This window comes from Cygnus olor, chromosome Z (genome assembly GCF_009769625.2).
Source record: "Cygnus olor isolate bCygOlo1 chromosome Z, bCygOlo1.pri.v2, whole genome shotgun sequence".
In the NCBI taxonomy this organism is placed as follows: domain Eukaryota; kingdom Metazoa; phylum Chordata; class Aves; order Anseriformes; family Anatidae; genus Cygnus; species Cygnus olor.
The window spans coordinates 12,207,443-12,221,275 of NC_049198.1; the positions used below are offsets into that span (position 1 = coordinate 12,207,443).

Genomic DNA, 13,833 nt, shown 5'->3' on the forward strand with positions numbered 1-13,833 from the left:
GGAAGGTTGTGGTGGCTGTGGGGGTGACCATAGTGGCAGGTGGTCAGGGACTACACTGCACTGGTCACAGCTGGCTCTGCAACAGTCCCACCACATGCCAAAGCTCAGTTAAGCACAAGTTTGTGTTGCCTCTGTGAAGACACAGTTAAGAAATGGCAGCAAATGCTGTGAGACACAGGAACAAGGCCATAGCAGCAAGAGGCACTCCATGGTGGTACCTGTAACACCCCCAGAGTGATGGTAGCCTGTTGGAAGACCTGTGTTGGTGCATAGGAAACAAGTGAGATAGAAGCAGCAGCAGAAGAAAAGAGTAAGGAACAAAGAGCAGCAGAATTAAACCACTGTGTCCTAGTGTCACCTGTTGCACTGTTAAAGACAACTGTAGGACTGAACAGTATTTTTACAAAATAGATTAGAGAACATTCTCTGAAGTCTGGCTCTGTGAGAGTAGTCTTATGACGCTGACACATTTTATCTTCAGACTATGATTCTTCTTGTCCAGTGTAGATTAGCGCAGAGCTTGGATGGCAGGTATCACGGGTTCATTCAACTGCATCTCATGTACATAATAAACAGTTCCAGTCTACTTTGCAGCTGCTCTTTCCATGTGTCTCTCTAATGCAGTATGAATTACTTCAACAGCGAAGTCAGCATCCTTTTTAGTGATGCACATAGGAGGTTTAATTCTAAATGTCTGAGAAGGAAAAAAAAAAAAAGACATCCTTACACTTGTGTGGAAAGAACATAGGTTCTAACAGCCCTTCTAGATCAGTGATCACCCTTTGCCAAACAATCTAACCATAAATATGGAAAAATAATAGCAGAACTGCAGAGCTGGGACCAAGGCTTCTCTGAAGTGTGCCCTGAACTAGTTGAGCACTGGTTTCTAACTAGTTCTAGCCATAGTTTCAGAAGAGAAACAAATAGCTCCTGCTTGGTTTGTAAATCAAGCAAAATCAATAAAGTTAATTTAACCAGAAGTTCAATACCTGATTGTAGAGTCCTCCTCTTCCAATCAGAACACCCATATCTTTACAGTCTTCCCAGATGTCACAGATTTCTTCAGCTGGAAGAGGGTGGCGACTGTCCTATGAAAAGTGAACATTAAACTTAGATATTCTAAATTAATTCTAAGAAAAAGATGTATATTCCAGTTATTCCAATATGTCCCACTCCCATCTCTGTCTAAAAACAGTTGCATAATTTAGTCTGCTTTCTAAGATGGCTTTATGCAATTAAAGTGCACAAGTCACTGTTTACACAAAGCTTGTGATATATTTGAAATGCTGGAATGTTCTGGCTCATTTTTAGCCAGAGCAATGCTTTCTCACTCCACCAACTGTTTTTTAAGTAAAACGTTCAATGGCATTGAAAGGAATTAAGGAATAAAGTAAATCATCAACCTTATCTGTCACCATTTCTATCCCAATCATAAGTCCCTTGCCACGGACATCTCCAACAATCTCAAATTTATCCCGTAGTTTAGCAAGCTCCAGTAGCATATATGTTCCCACGTCCTCGCTGTTTTTTTGTAGATGATCTTCTTCAATAGCCTGGTGAAAATGATGCACAATGACAATGTTGCAGGACAAGCTTCTAACACATCTGTTTAATACCCAGTTAGATCAATGACATATCACCATCTCACTAACTCTCACAGATTTGCATACTATGTTCCTTCACTACTATGGTATATAAAAACCTTTACTAATATGGTATTTCATCTCTTCCAATCCACTAATAGCATCAGATTAAAACTGAACAGAATATTTTGATGTTGTTCTCTCCTTTTGCACATTTTACTTGTTATGCCATAATCATAATTTAGTAATTTATGGTCACATACAGTCATAGATGAAAAATCTGACCATCAGGTTTATTTTCAAAATCTTACACAAAATATTTTAAATCTTTCTCCAGCACCATAAGAAGAATATAACTTGACAAGGCATACCTATGGGTACTAGGCAGCCTTTTAGGAAACAGTTTGAGTGCTTTAATTAGATTCACTAACACTCATCAATGCTTTTTAAATGCAATATATACATTTTTTTCATAGTTTGCTCTATTTATCAAAGTTCTGACATGCAACCAGCTATCAGCACTGACATGCACAACTTAATTTACAAACTGAAAGTTTGCTTTAATAAAAATTCACAAAAGAAAACAAAGAATTACAAAAGTTAAAATGATACTTTTCCTTTTTTCTTCTTTTTTCTTTAACTCCTTTTCTTTCAACTCCATTTTATTTTTTTCCTAACTGACAACCTCTTCAGACTTGTTTCAGATAAAGGTTCCATGTTATTTCCAAGATGAAAACTACAAATGACTCCTATTCCTGCTAAAGGGATGAAAAATTTGCAGTGGAACTAATCAGGAACTTATATTTTTCCTACACATAAAGCACCCTGCCTATGTACAAATAATGCTTGTATATGTTTATATAGTTACAAAATTGTCCACGTTTAACTTTATAATAAGAACAAATGCGAGCAGTTTTTATCCAGAAAAAGCTTGGAATATATTAATTCATAACATTCTCCCTACATCAAGAACTGCAGCTCCAACTACGCAGGCTAAAGGGTTTCCTCCAAATGTATTAAAGTGAAGGTTTTGAGCCAAAGAATTTGCAATCTCTAGAAGAGAAAAACAAAACCAGAAAACATTAGTTAGTCTTACAGTTGTTTCACAGTTGGTAACAGTACTTATGTGTGTTAACTTAAAATATTGCTGTGTTTCTACCCTGATTCTCCAAAGTGATAGATTTTAATACATTGCTAAAACTACAGAGTTTAACAGATGCTAAAGATAGACTTTAAAATGGTCACACTTTAAAATAATCTAGTCAGTTGTCTCCTTGGGCGAACGTCTACAAATTTTCTTAACTGGACTCAGTGAGTCATTCATACAAATCAAGTAGTCAGCTAACATATTGTCTTCTCTTAGTGCATTGATTATTAAAATGGAGAATTCAGAGAAGATTTTCAGGATTTCTTACCAGGCTTGGTGACAAGGTTATCTCTGCTTCAGTTATGCAATTAACCCCATCTAAATAAAGCTTTGCACTGCTATAAGCACAGCTCTAGGTAAAACCAGTCAGTAACGAGAAACCAATTCATTTACCTCAAAAGACAGCTTGAAACCAAGATCATTAATAAAGCTCAGCTGTTTGAATACATGTCTCTCCAGTAAGTAACTATTGTATAGTACATTTTGTATTTGCTCTACTTGAATTCTTAGCAGGACAGAACACTTATACCTTTTGTTGTAACAACAGCTGCCATGGGAAAGCCATTACCAATTCCTTTTGCCAAAGTAACAATGTCAGGGACTACATCATGCGTTTGAAATCCCCAGAAATGGCTGCCTGTTCGTCCAAATCCTGTCTGTACCTTTCAATGGAAAAATCCAGAGAAATCCCCATCATTTTCTCACATTTCACAATACGGTTTCTTTCTCTTTTCTTTCTATTCTTGATGATTTGCATTACACCGCAACCATACCTTGAATCAGCTATTGTAGAAAGACCCTTACTCAGGTGACTTTGCGCAAAATACTATTTGTTATAATTGTGTTTTGCATATTAAACAGCTAACATCACACCATGTCTTAGGCATGGTGAAATGCACAAATATGCTGCAGCTTCCATTTCAAAATGGAGAGGAAACGCAACTGCTTATCACATTTCAAAATTGCAGTCCCATGATTGCCGATTTCTACTACTACAATGCTTGACATATGTATCACAGTCACTTTGAAGAGTTCACTAATATGTCAAAATGGCCTTAGGTAAGCAAATTTTATTTATGAAATGTATTTGCAGAGGGACAGGAAAAGAACCCTGTTCTAGAGTTGCCAATGTATGCAAACAACACTTGTAACCGTAAGTATTATTGTGACAATACCACATCACAGCTGGCATTTATTAGTTGCATATTTTTGTAAATTTACTCCAGACTTCTTCCAAAACTGAAGGACTCAAGTCTGCTACAAGCCTTACCTATGTCTAAAATTAGAATACCATGCTGCAGAATAAAGGCAGTAAAAACTATGAGGCACCTAAGCTTGGAAAGAGGCACCATGTTAACCTTAAGTGAAATCCTATGTATTTCACAGCTTATTTTATTTCCAGGCTTTCAGTTTGCCTTCATGGGGATTCTTTCAAAAAGACTTTCAGAGGTACCCCAAACTCTAGAGTTTTTTGTGAAAAAACTCACTTCATCTGAAATACAAACACCTCCTCTTTCCCGTACTAGCCGGTACGCTTCCTTTAAGAAACCTTTTGGATATTGAACAGCTCCATTAACACCCTGCCAAGACAAATAAATAAATAAATAAAATAAAAAGAAGATGCCTTCAGGAACAGGAAATGAAAGAGTGGTTTTACTGGGTGACCATCCTACAGTAAGAAAAAATACCAGCAATTCTCAGGTAATAGCAAAACAGTTGTCTCAAATTTCAGTCTTCAGCAGTGAAACTGCTTCAGATAGTTTCTTCTCAGGTCACACGTTCCCATCCCACAGGGCAGTTTGGTGTTCCATTAGCTCTGTTCGTACAAATGTCTGTGAGGCCATACTGTAAATTGGACCACTGTAAGATAGAGCGGATTAAAGACAAACTGCCAAAACAAGTACCTTGAAAACCTGCACACCGAGAAATCCATAAACTGTGTTTCATGATAAATGTAAATGGAGAATTCATATCCCTTCTTTAGTAAATTTGTTTAGAATACCGTTTCCTCTATTTCTGTGCACGTTGCCAGAAATTCCACGCTATACCTTGACTGCAATGGCTTCTTAGACTAAAACATGTGAAGGCTTAGGAAAAAGCAAAAACAGAGCAGCTGCAGTTTTCTCTGGTCACAGTTCTCACATTTTTTTCTTGCCTTTCCTGCTTTCAAGATATATTCTCCATTCCTCCTAACAACCACATATACATTCCTTTAACAACCACATATACAGCAGTTCTGTAACTGGAGTGAAGCACCAAGAGAATGAACTGTGGCCAGCTGGAGAGCTCCTAAAAACATAGTGGAGAACATGGCTGAGAAGAGGTGGAAGGGAAATTGTACTAAAGTTTACAGAAATAGTAAATAGAAAAGCACTATAAAATTTGGAAGAAGGTACTGAGATACAAAACAATAGCGTGTGCCATCCGAGCTATTTAAATACAGAAAAAGCACATACACTTAATCATGATTCTTTGTTTAACTTCATGAGTAACATTCTAGCTCTGCCAAAATCAGTGACAAAAGCTGAACTTTTAAGAGCGTGCATTCATTCTTCCAAATGTTTAAGGTGTTTAAGTCATAAAAATCAATAGACATCCATATTTAGGGTGTAGCTAAAGAACACCAGATTTGAATATTTCATACTATTTGTGATAACACAACTGAGAAATGCGAAACTACCTACCTGAATTGGTTCACTGATAAATCCAGCTATTGTCTTTGGCACACAAGTGTTCAGAGTATCTTTGAACTGTTCAATGTACTGCTCATTTGCATGACATACACCTGTTTACAAGGAAAATACTTTAAATACAATTTAATTAAAATGACAATAGCAACTTTAAAAAACGAAAGTGTACATCTACAAGTATTATCTGACTATATGGTAAATATCACCTCTCAAATAGATAAAAATGGCTAAATATCACGAGAGTCCCTTATTTTCTCTTCAACCATTTATACTCTAAAGACTGCCAGTTCTAAAACAGCAAGGTAAAGCTGCCAGACAATGAGATGTTACAAATTATAAGCTGTATCTTAGGGAGTGTGAAACACCTACATCAACAGAAGGAATAAGCAGATACTTTTTCAGGGTTCAATTAACATCAGAATAAGATGTAAGGAACATTATGTTAGTGCAGATACAAGGCTTCTGGAGAATACAGCTGCATGTAAGTCTATACTAATAAAGAACAGAGAAATTAGTATAGCTAATCCTCCCATTCACTGGGGAGGGCAAAGATAAGAAGGAAATATTTTTTTATGCATGTGAATTAAAACAACAGAGTGCCTCTTGAAACAGTGGGAAAAAATACCATAATTTTTGTTAATTGGAGAGGAGCAGAGGAGCTTTCACACTGTATGTGAATGGATATTCTGCCTCATAAAGACGACTTCTTATCACTGGCTTCACGTTGTTCTTACTATTTATATTATTCCAAAACAGCAGAAAATACCAACCAACAAATAGTACTTCCAGGTGCACTAAGGTTTGAGAACCACAGCTTTCTGAATATCAGAGCTGATATTGACAAATGCTTGAAATGAAGGCTAGGATTTTCAGAAAAAAAAAAAAAAAAAAAAAAAAAAAAAAAGGAAAGGAAAAAATTGAAAAAAAAAAAAGAGAATATGAGATGTTGCTTGCCCTTTTTTTTTTTTTTTTCCTGTGAGAAGCAGATACCCATGATTTCTGCAATATTTTGCAGAAACCCAAACTAGAGGTCTACTGAGGAATGCTTACCTTTCTTAAGGAGGTAGAAATAACCTGAGCATATACTTTGACTTCTACAGCCCCTGTTACTCTCTAATCTAAAAAACAAATAACTTTTGTCATTGACCAACCTTCAGAACAGCTGCATTTTCGAACAGTTTGTACTGGAGAATCTCTACAATTGCTGCCTCCCCACGGACCACGAAAAACATCTGGCAACATTGTCTGTCAAGCATAAGAAAAATAGCTACAGATTTGGTAACATCGTTCTAAGAGATGCGTTAATCATACCCAGGGATGACTAACTGAAAAAAAAAAAAAAAAGAGGCTGTTAGGGACAAAGAGCATAACTAGTTCCACTGACTTTTCCAAAGAACACTTGTGGAATAATACCAGGCTTCTCCCACAAAGATATCCCTGTAGTAGTGACTCAACTGATGATTTCCTTTCTTTTGATCTATAAGTTTTTAAGTTAGTCAGCAGTTATGGTTATCTAAGATTAATGGCAACATTTTCAGAGTTGCCAGTAGTGCTTCAATAATCCAAAGTATGATGAAATCTGCAAAATATAGGGAGGCAGGTAGATTTCACAACAGAGTAAAAACAGACTGAAAACTAGGAACTTCTAACCCTGACTGCTAATGAGTTACCTGAAGACATGTAATGTCTTCATCTAGTGAACCAGGTTGGGAGTTTGCTGTAAAGGAGCCTACCTGGAGCCAGTGCTGTGACTGAGCTACCACCAGTACAGACCAGAAGAGCCAAAGCCAGCTTCTAGCAAACAGAAAGCCATTCCCATCTTCCCAAGGGCACAGATGTAACCTATTGTCACTTATCCCCAGTGGAGCTCTGTCACAGATATGTCTCCTCTCTTGTTGATGTAAAGGACAGGTTCTTTTTCATTCCAGGGTAGAAAATATTTCAGATCAGCAGAAAGCAGCTTTACACAGATTTGACAAAGCAAACTTGAGAAAAAGAGTCCAAGTATTACTTTTTTGCACCCTCCTCAGATTTCTATGCAAGCACCAAGCAAGAGTAAAGCACTGAAAATCACAGTTATTCATGTTATTGGTTGTCCCAAATCTAAATTAGCATAAGCAATGGAGTATCTGGCTCTTGTTGCAGGAATAGCTACACTGCAGTTTGGTTAGTAACTATAAAGCACTTTGAAGATAAAAATTTGCTAACCATCAAAATGTTCAAATAAAGTGCTAATTCATCAGATTGTTAAAAAAAAAATAATAAATTAAAATCTCACTGTTGAACAGCCAAAGCCATTGGCAACGCCATGCTTATAAGGACCAATAGATGTCAATCCCAGTGTGTAAGGGCTGCCTCCATGGTATGCTCCTCTGTGCAAACAGACAAAGCACAAGAACATCACTCATTTCCAAAAAGAGACTGTGGCAGTATTAGTTCTGAGAAGGCATGCCTCTGAGATATAAATTATTGGGAAAAGTGTGTGCTGCTACACTCAAAACAAGATTCCTACTGCCATTTCTTTTGCTTTGGTCTTGGAAGGTCCGTGACTGCCCATCTGCATTGATTTCCTGTGATTTCATATGCTATAATTGTTCACAAGGAGAAGAGAATGAGGACTGGAATCGACAGCAATTCAGACAGGTTTTATGCAAGCGCCTCACAGAGTTCTGCTGCAGCACCTGAGCCCCACAGAACAAACATCTCTGTTCTTTGAATCATGGGAACTGCTGCTCTCTCAAACAGATGCTGCCAATCATTAAACTGCATGGTGGTTTGTTGCTAGTTTTATAATCAAACCAGAAGTTCATTAAGCAGAATATACAAGCTAGGTGGATGCCCAATGTTCCGTTGAACAGAATGGCAGAAAAATACAGCTCCTTATAACAAGACCTTTTATTCTAATATCTGTGGCTGCCTTGGATGCACAGTAAAGAGAAGAATTGCTTACATTGGTTCTCACAGAGCCCTCACCCCTGCACCACCTCTGTAGTTAAGCCAGAAGAGCTGTTGGTGTAGCTGTGCAGTAAACTGTGGTTCAGGGATCAGGCAGAAAAATAAGGCAGCAAAACAAACAAAACCAAAAAACCTTTCTTCCAGATAATTTTCAGCCAGACCAGTTCCCTGCTGTGGTTCACTGCACCGCTGTTCCGGAGGTGCCCCCACAAAGAGGAGCACTGCAGGGGTGGAACAAAGGAAGAGAGCAGTAGTTGCTGACGCCTGCTCTGACCCTGAACGAAGGTCCACCGAAGCACAGCCTGAACACAAAGACTAGATCCTTTTACTAAGTAAGAAAAGCAGAAATTACAGATAGTGTCTTCTCTGCAGAAAAGTCCTAATACGCTGCATCAAATTTTGAATTCCTATTTTAATCTTCTTTGTCCAACAGGGTGTCCTCAACAGATATGGAGTTACTTCTTGTTTTAGGCATATAGAGACTGATCACACACACAGTAAGTTTGATATAGACCATACCACCATTACCTGAAAGAGATGATGTCGAAGTTACGAGTATATAGCCTTGCCATGAACATCGCCAAGTCATTGGCTTCTGACCCACTGTTGGTTAGATAAACCACCTGTGGAAGAACACTTAGGATCAGTACAGTGCACAACCACCACCTATTTATATGTCACTTTATAACAGTATGAGGAATCACTTTTCACTGCCGCTAAGTGACCTCACTGTAGTAAATTTAGTGGTGCCCATAGGGTACAGATGGGAACAAAGATCACAATGACACCAAATAGTATACAAAATTTTTAAGACTTGGACTCTTCAGGTTTTCGTCCCACATCTGAGATGGAACAATGATTCAAAGAAAAATAGGGGTGTTTGGGTCAAACTGAGCATGACTAACTCAATAACCTTCAGACCAGTAATACCAGCTGCAAAATACCCTTGTGTGTTAGTTACAAGGAGCGCAACACAGAGAAACAACAGTAGAAAACAAAAGGTTGTTTATTAGGTTCCACTGAGAATTAAGGGGGATATTCTGAATATAAGATCTAAGATTTGAAAATAGCTCAAATCCTACTGTGACTGGTTTTAAATTTGATTTTCAGAAGTGACTGAGACACTCACTCCCCTGCTTAAGCTATGCAGATGCCTTACATTTACATCTATTCTTGAAATTCCTTCTATTTTTTTAAGACTGCAACAGCTTCATATATTTCTGGTAAGCAAGTCTCTTTTTATGACCAGTTTCTTTTACCTGAAGAAACACAGTACTTTTCTTACTATTTCTGTGCATACGGAACATGACGTTTTGACATTTATATGGTTTGCTTACTTAAATGTCAGTAAAGCTCACTACATAAAATACTGTCAAATACTTTTCACTCTTAATTTTTGTAAGATCAGGAAAGTTAAGGCTGACTACATATAACAATAGTTAAAAACATCTCAGCTCCTTCAGTCATTTTTCTCCAGTCAACACCCCTTAACAGCATTGACTGGAGAGAGAGAGCCAAACAGAAGAGGAGCTTGTGTTATTATGCTTGTCTATATCCAAATCTAAAGAAAAGGCCTTGAGGATCATCACGCTCTCTTTATCTGACAGTCTCTGGAGAGGTTTTTCTCACTGCAGATATTGTGGCTCATTTATGTATGTAATAAATATTTTCATTTAATAAACAGACACACACTTTCCCCATCCCTGCTCCTGTCAGAAGTGAAGTACCTTAAGTGGATCTGGAATAAGTGAAGTTAGCTTCTCAGCATATTCCTGGATTGATGGGTGCATGTAAATATTAGTGGTATGCCAAAGGCGAGCAAGCTGTTTCTGGGTAGCCATAGTTACCTTCCTGCAGGTAGAACAAGAAGAGACACAGGGACTTCATTCAACACGTGTATAAACACAACCCCCCTGCATCTGTAACTAATGCTGAAAATCCAGGCACTGCTCCATTTGCCCAGTAGATGATCGAATAGATAAAATGAATGAATTCTTCAAAACATAGTGGGAATTGACCTTAATATGTAATGCATGAAAATCCAGTGAATTACATTGTTTTTTTCTTTTCTTCTCTCTCTCTTTTTTTTCTTTTTTTTTTCTGTTTTTTTGTTTTTTTTTTCTTTTTTTTTTTTTTTTTGGTTGATTTTGCCACAGATTAAGAAAGAACAAAGCCATCGACAGCATCTCTTCTTGTATTTTGTCGTGTAAATCAAATAGTAACACACTTACGGGTGACAGTGACCAACACTGACGGTAACGATTCCAGCAAAGAGATCAAGGTATCTTCGTCCTTCATAATCAAACAACCACTGCATGTATCCTTGATGCAGCAACAAAGGCTTCTTGTAAAATGTTCGCAGTGAAGGAGAAACGTTTTGCTCACGAATCTTCAACATACGTTCGTATGGATAAGACTGGGGGGAATAAAAAAGTCAGTATCTGTTTATGCTTTCTAAAGATCCAGACTAAAGGAACAGCTCTAGTTGTTCACAGGACAAAGATTTTAACAAAGTCTGGCACACAGAGTGCTCTGGAAAACAACCTTTTGAAACAAGACTGCTGTTCTGCATTTATTTATTTATTTTTTCCTGGAAGTCTTCCAAATCAACAATTTAGCCTTAATTATAGAAATGTCATGCAGATGCATCTATAGGTTATATTGTGGTTTTAACAAACAAGCAAATAGCAAAAGTCCTATTCAATAGACAGACTATTCACAGCAGATGAGCCTATCACTTACATCAGGTAGTGGAGTCCTACTTAAATTCAAGTGTAGGATATATGACTTACTTGGTATTTTTCAGGTACAAAGTTGCAAGGAGGCATTTTTGCTTGTACAGAGACAGTGCTTTTCCACTTCTGCTGCCTAAAGGCAACTACAAAATAGAAACAGAACTATCAAACATGTATCAAAGTGCACATCTGAAAGCATTTCGCAACAAGCTTGTTCACAGAAAATAAAAGCTACAGACAAGGAAAATACTTTGAGAGCTTTCCTTTGGGGAAAACAAAATACTTCAGAACTCTGTTTGCAGAAAGGCAAAACATATGTTGCTTTATTTTGACAGAGAAAATCTTAGAAAAATCATTTTCTGACACAAGACCAGAGACAAGGCTGGAGACAAGGCAATGACACAGGTCCAAGGTCCATGCAGAAGATGGGGCCGGGGACAGGACTGGTGGCGAGGCTGCCCACCCCCGTGGCATGGCTGAGGCAGGGACATGGGCATGGGTGGAGGTCCTGGGGAGCTTGGGGCTGTCCAGGGGTGTTCAGGGCCCCCACAGCTCTCGTCCCCACCTTCTGCTCTCTCTTCAAAATCCTGAAGTCACTGTGCCATCCTATCTTTAGCTTAACTTGAAGTATAATTAAGCCGACATCAAAAATCGTTATCCTTCTTCTGCATCCCTAACGCCATCAGCTGAGAGCTACACCCTTTATTTTTCAACGCTTGAGGTTTCACACGTTTCTGAAAATCCATCAAACAAATGAAATATAAAGTTTCCCAATACTGACCAGATAGACTGCCACTACCTTGAATGAATTAAAGACCCACGAGTGTCCAGACTCAACAAACGTGAATTAAAGCCCTAGGTCTAGGACCCAGCTCTGCCTGTAGATCTTTTCCAAGGGGATCTACATCTCCCACCCGCAAACACGGCGCTGCGAGGAGAAATCCCGGCGTATCGAGGGGAATCGCTGCCCCCAGCCCCTCGGCGTCCCGGCCGGCCCCATCTGCCCAAGGCCCTCAGGGCTCCGCTGCAAAAACGCGTTTCTGCGGGCAGCCCCCGGCCAGGCGACCCCAAGGACAGGGTAAGAGCCGCCTCAGCCCATCGCTGCTCCGGGTAACGCCACCACCCGGTCCCTGTCCCTGTCCCTGTCCCTCGGGGGGCCGCTCGGCTCCCGGCGCTGCCCTTACCGCTGCCGAGCCGGCGACCGCCCCCCCACCGCAGCGCCGCCATGCCGCCGGCCGTGTGCCGGGCACCGCCCGGCCTGAGGGGCCCCGGGCCCCGGGACCGCTGCCCTCGCCCCGCCCCGGCCCCCGAGGGCTCGTCCCGCAGCTATGGGGAGGGACAGCGAGGCTAGGCGGGCCCTGGGGGACAGTAAGTGTTTTTTTTTGTCTGTTTGTGTGGTGGTTTTGGGCAGCTGAGCGGCACCACAACCGCTCTCTCGCTCCCCATCCTCAAAGGGAAAGGGGGAGAAAATACAATGGAAAGGGCTCAAGGGTTGAGATAAGGGCGGGGAGATCACTCAACAGTTATCATCACAGGCAAAACAGACTCAGCATAGGAAGATTAATGTAATTTATTGCCTATCACTAACAAGGCATAGCAGTGAGAAACTAAAAGCAAACAAAAAACACCTTCCCCCATTCATCCTCTTCCACCTCCTCCCCCTGAGTGGCACAGAGGAATGTGGAATAGGTGCTGCGGTCAGTCCCTGACACTTCGTCTCCGCTGCTCCTTCACGGTCCCCCTCTGCCCCTGCTCCAGGCGGGGTCCCTCCCACGGGATGCCGTCCTGCCCGAACTGAGCCTGCGGGGGCTGCCCACAGGCAGCAGCTCTTCCAGGAACTGCTCCCACACGGCTCCGTACCACGGGGTCCATCCCTCAGGAGCAAACTGCTCCAGCACGGGTCCCCCACGGGCGGCAGCTCCCCCCCAGACCCCTGCTCCTGCGTGGGCTCCTCTCCACGGGCTGCAGCTCCGGCCCGGGGCCTGCGCCTGCGGGGGCTCTCCATGGGCCGCAGCCTCCTCCAGGCCGCATCCACCTGCTCCACCGGGGGCTCCTCCACGGGCTGCAGCGTGGAGATCTGCTCCATGTGGGACCTATGGGCTGCAGGGGGACAGCCTGCTCCAGCAGGGGCCTCTCCACAGGCCGCAGTGGAACTGCCGCTGCGTGCCTGGAGCACCTCCTGCCCTCCTCCTGCACTGCACTGACTTGGGGGCTACAGGGCTGGTTCTCACTCCTGGCTCTCCCAGTTGCTTCTGTGCAGCAGGTTTTGTTCTGTTTTGTTTTGTTTCGTTTCGTTTTTCCCCTTTCTTAAATCTGCTCTCACAGAGGCACAAACAACATTGCTTATTGACTTGGCTCTGTGCAGTGGCAGGTCCCTTTGGAGCCGGCTGAAACTGGCCCTTATCTGATGTGGGGCAGCTTCCGGATTCTTCTGACAGAAGCCATCCCTGCAGCCCCCCATGACCAAAACCTTGCCACATAAACCCACTAGAGTTTGTTTTCAGATGCTCACCCTGGAGAAACAGTGCTAAAATTAATATTTTCCTTCACAGCTTAATTGTGCCATAATCCAATTCTCCCCCATCTTTAGTAATTTTCTGGAAAAACTTGAATGTGCAATCATTAAAATGTGGTTGTAAGGGAGTGCTTTTCATTCCTATGAAATACTGATCGTTTTTCTGAGTGTTTGCTATCTTCATATGGCTCATCTCACACTCAGCAGA

General features: G+C 41.0%; 1 protein-coding gene across 2 annotated transcripts; it reads right to left on the bottom strand.

The window, feature by feature from the left end:
• Positions 1-350: 350 nt before the first annotated feature.
• Positions 351-12,425, bottom strand: AGXT2 (alanine--glyoxylate aminotransferase 2). Of its 2 annotated transcripts, none has more exons than XM_040542191.1 (14): positions 12,295-12,425; positions 11,168-11,253; positions 10,607-10,791; positions 10,103-10,226; positions 8,904-8,998; positions 7,699-7,792; positions 6,572-6,665; positions 5,415-5,515; positions 4,218-4,310; positions 3,260-3,392; positions 2,548-2,636; positions 1,404-1,553; positions 990-1,088; positions 351-694 (listed from the first exon to the last, which is right to left on the bottom strand). In XM_040542191.1, exons 1-14 carry the CDS (start codon positions 12,335-12,337, stop codon positions 584-586), a joined length of 1,497 nt encoding a protein of 498 aa, XP_040398125.1. In that variant the 5' UTR covers positions 12,338-12,425; the 3' UTR covers positions 351-583. The 2 variants fall into 2 exon arrangements, with proteins under 2 accessions (XP_040398125.1, XP_040398126.1); XM_040542192.1 differs by lacking the exon at positions 12,295-12,425 and adding an exon at positions 11,676-11,794.
• Between the last annotated feature and the right edge of the window lie 1,408 nt (positions 12,426-13,833).

What these genes read in the sequence shown, in the direction of transcription:
- AGXT2 (XM_040542191.1), bottom strand. Translation starts at nt 12,337, where the DNA reads ATGGCGGCGCTGCGGTGGGGGGGCGGTCGCCGGCTCGGCAGCG. An exon ending in TTGTACCTGAAAAATACCAA is followed by an intron (nt 10,792 to 11,167) that starts GTAAGTCATATA and finishes TATTCCCCCCAG; the next exon opens with TCTTATCCATACGAACGTAT. An exon ending in ATGGCTTTGGCTGTTCAACA is followed by an intron (nt 6,666 to 7,698) that starts GTGAGATTTTAA and finishes TATGCTTGACAG; the next exon opens with ACAATGTTGCCAGATGTTTT.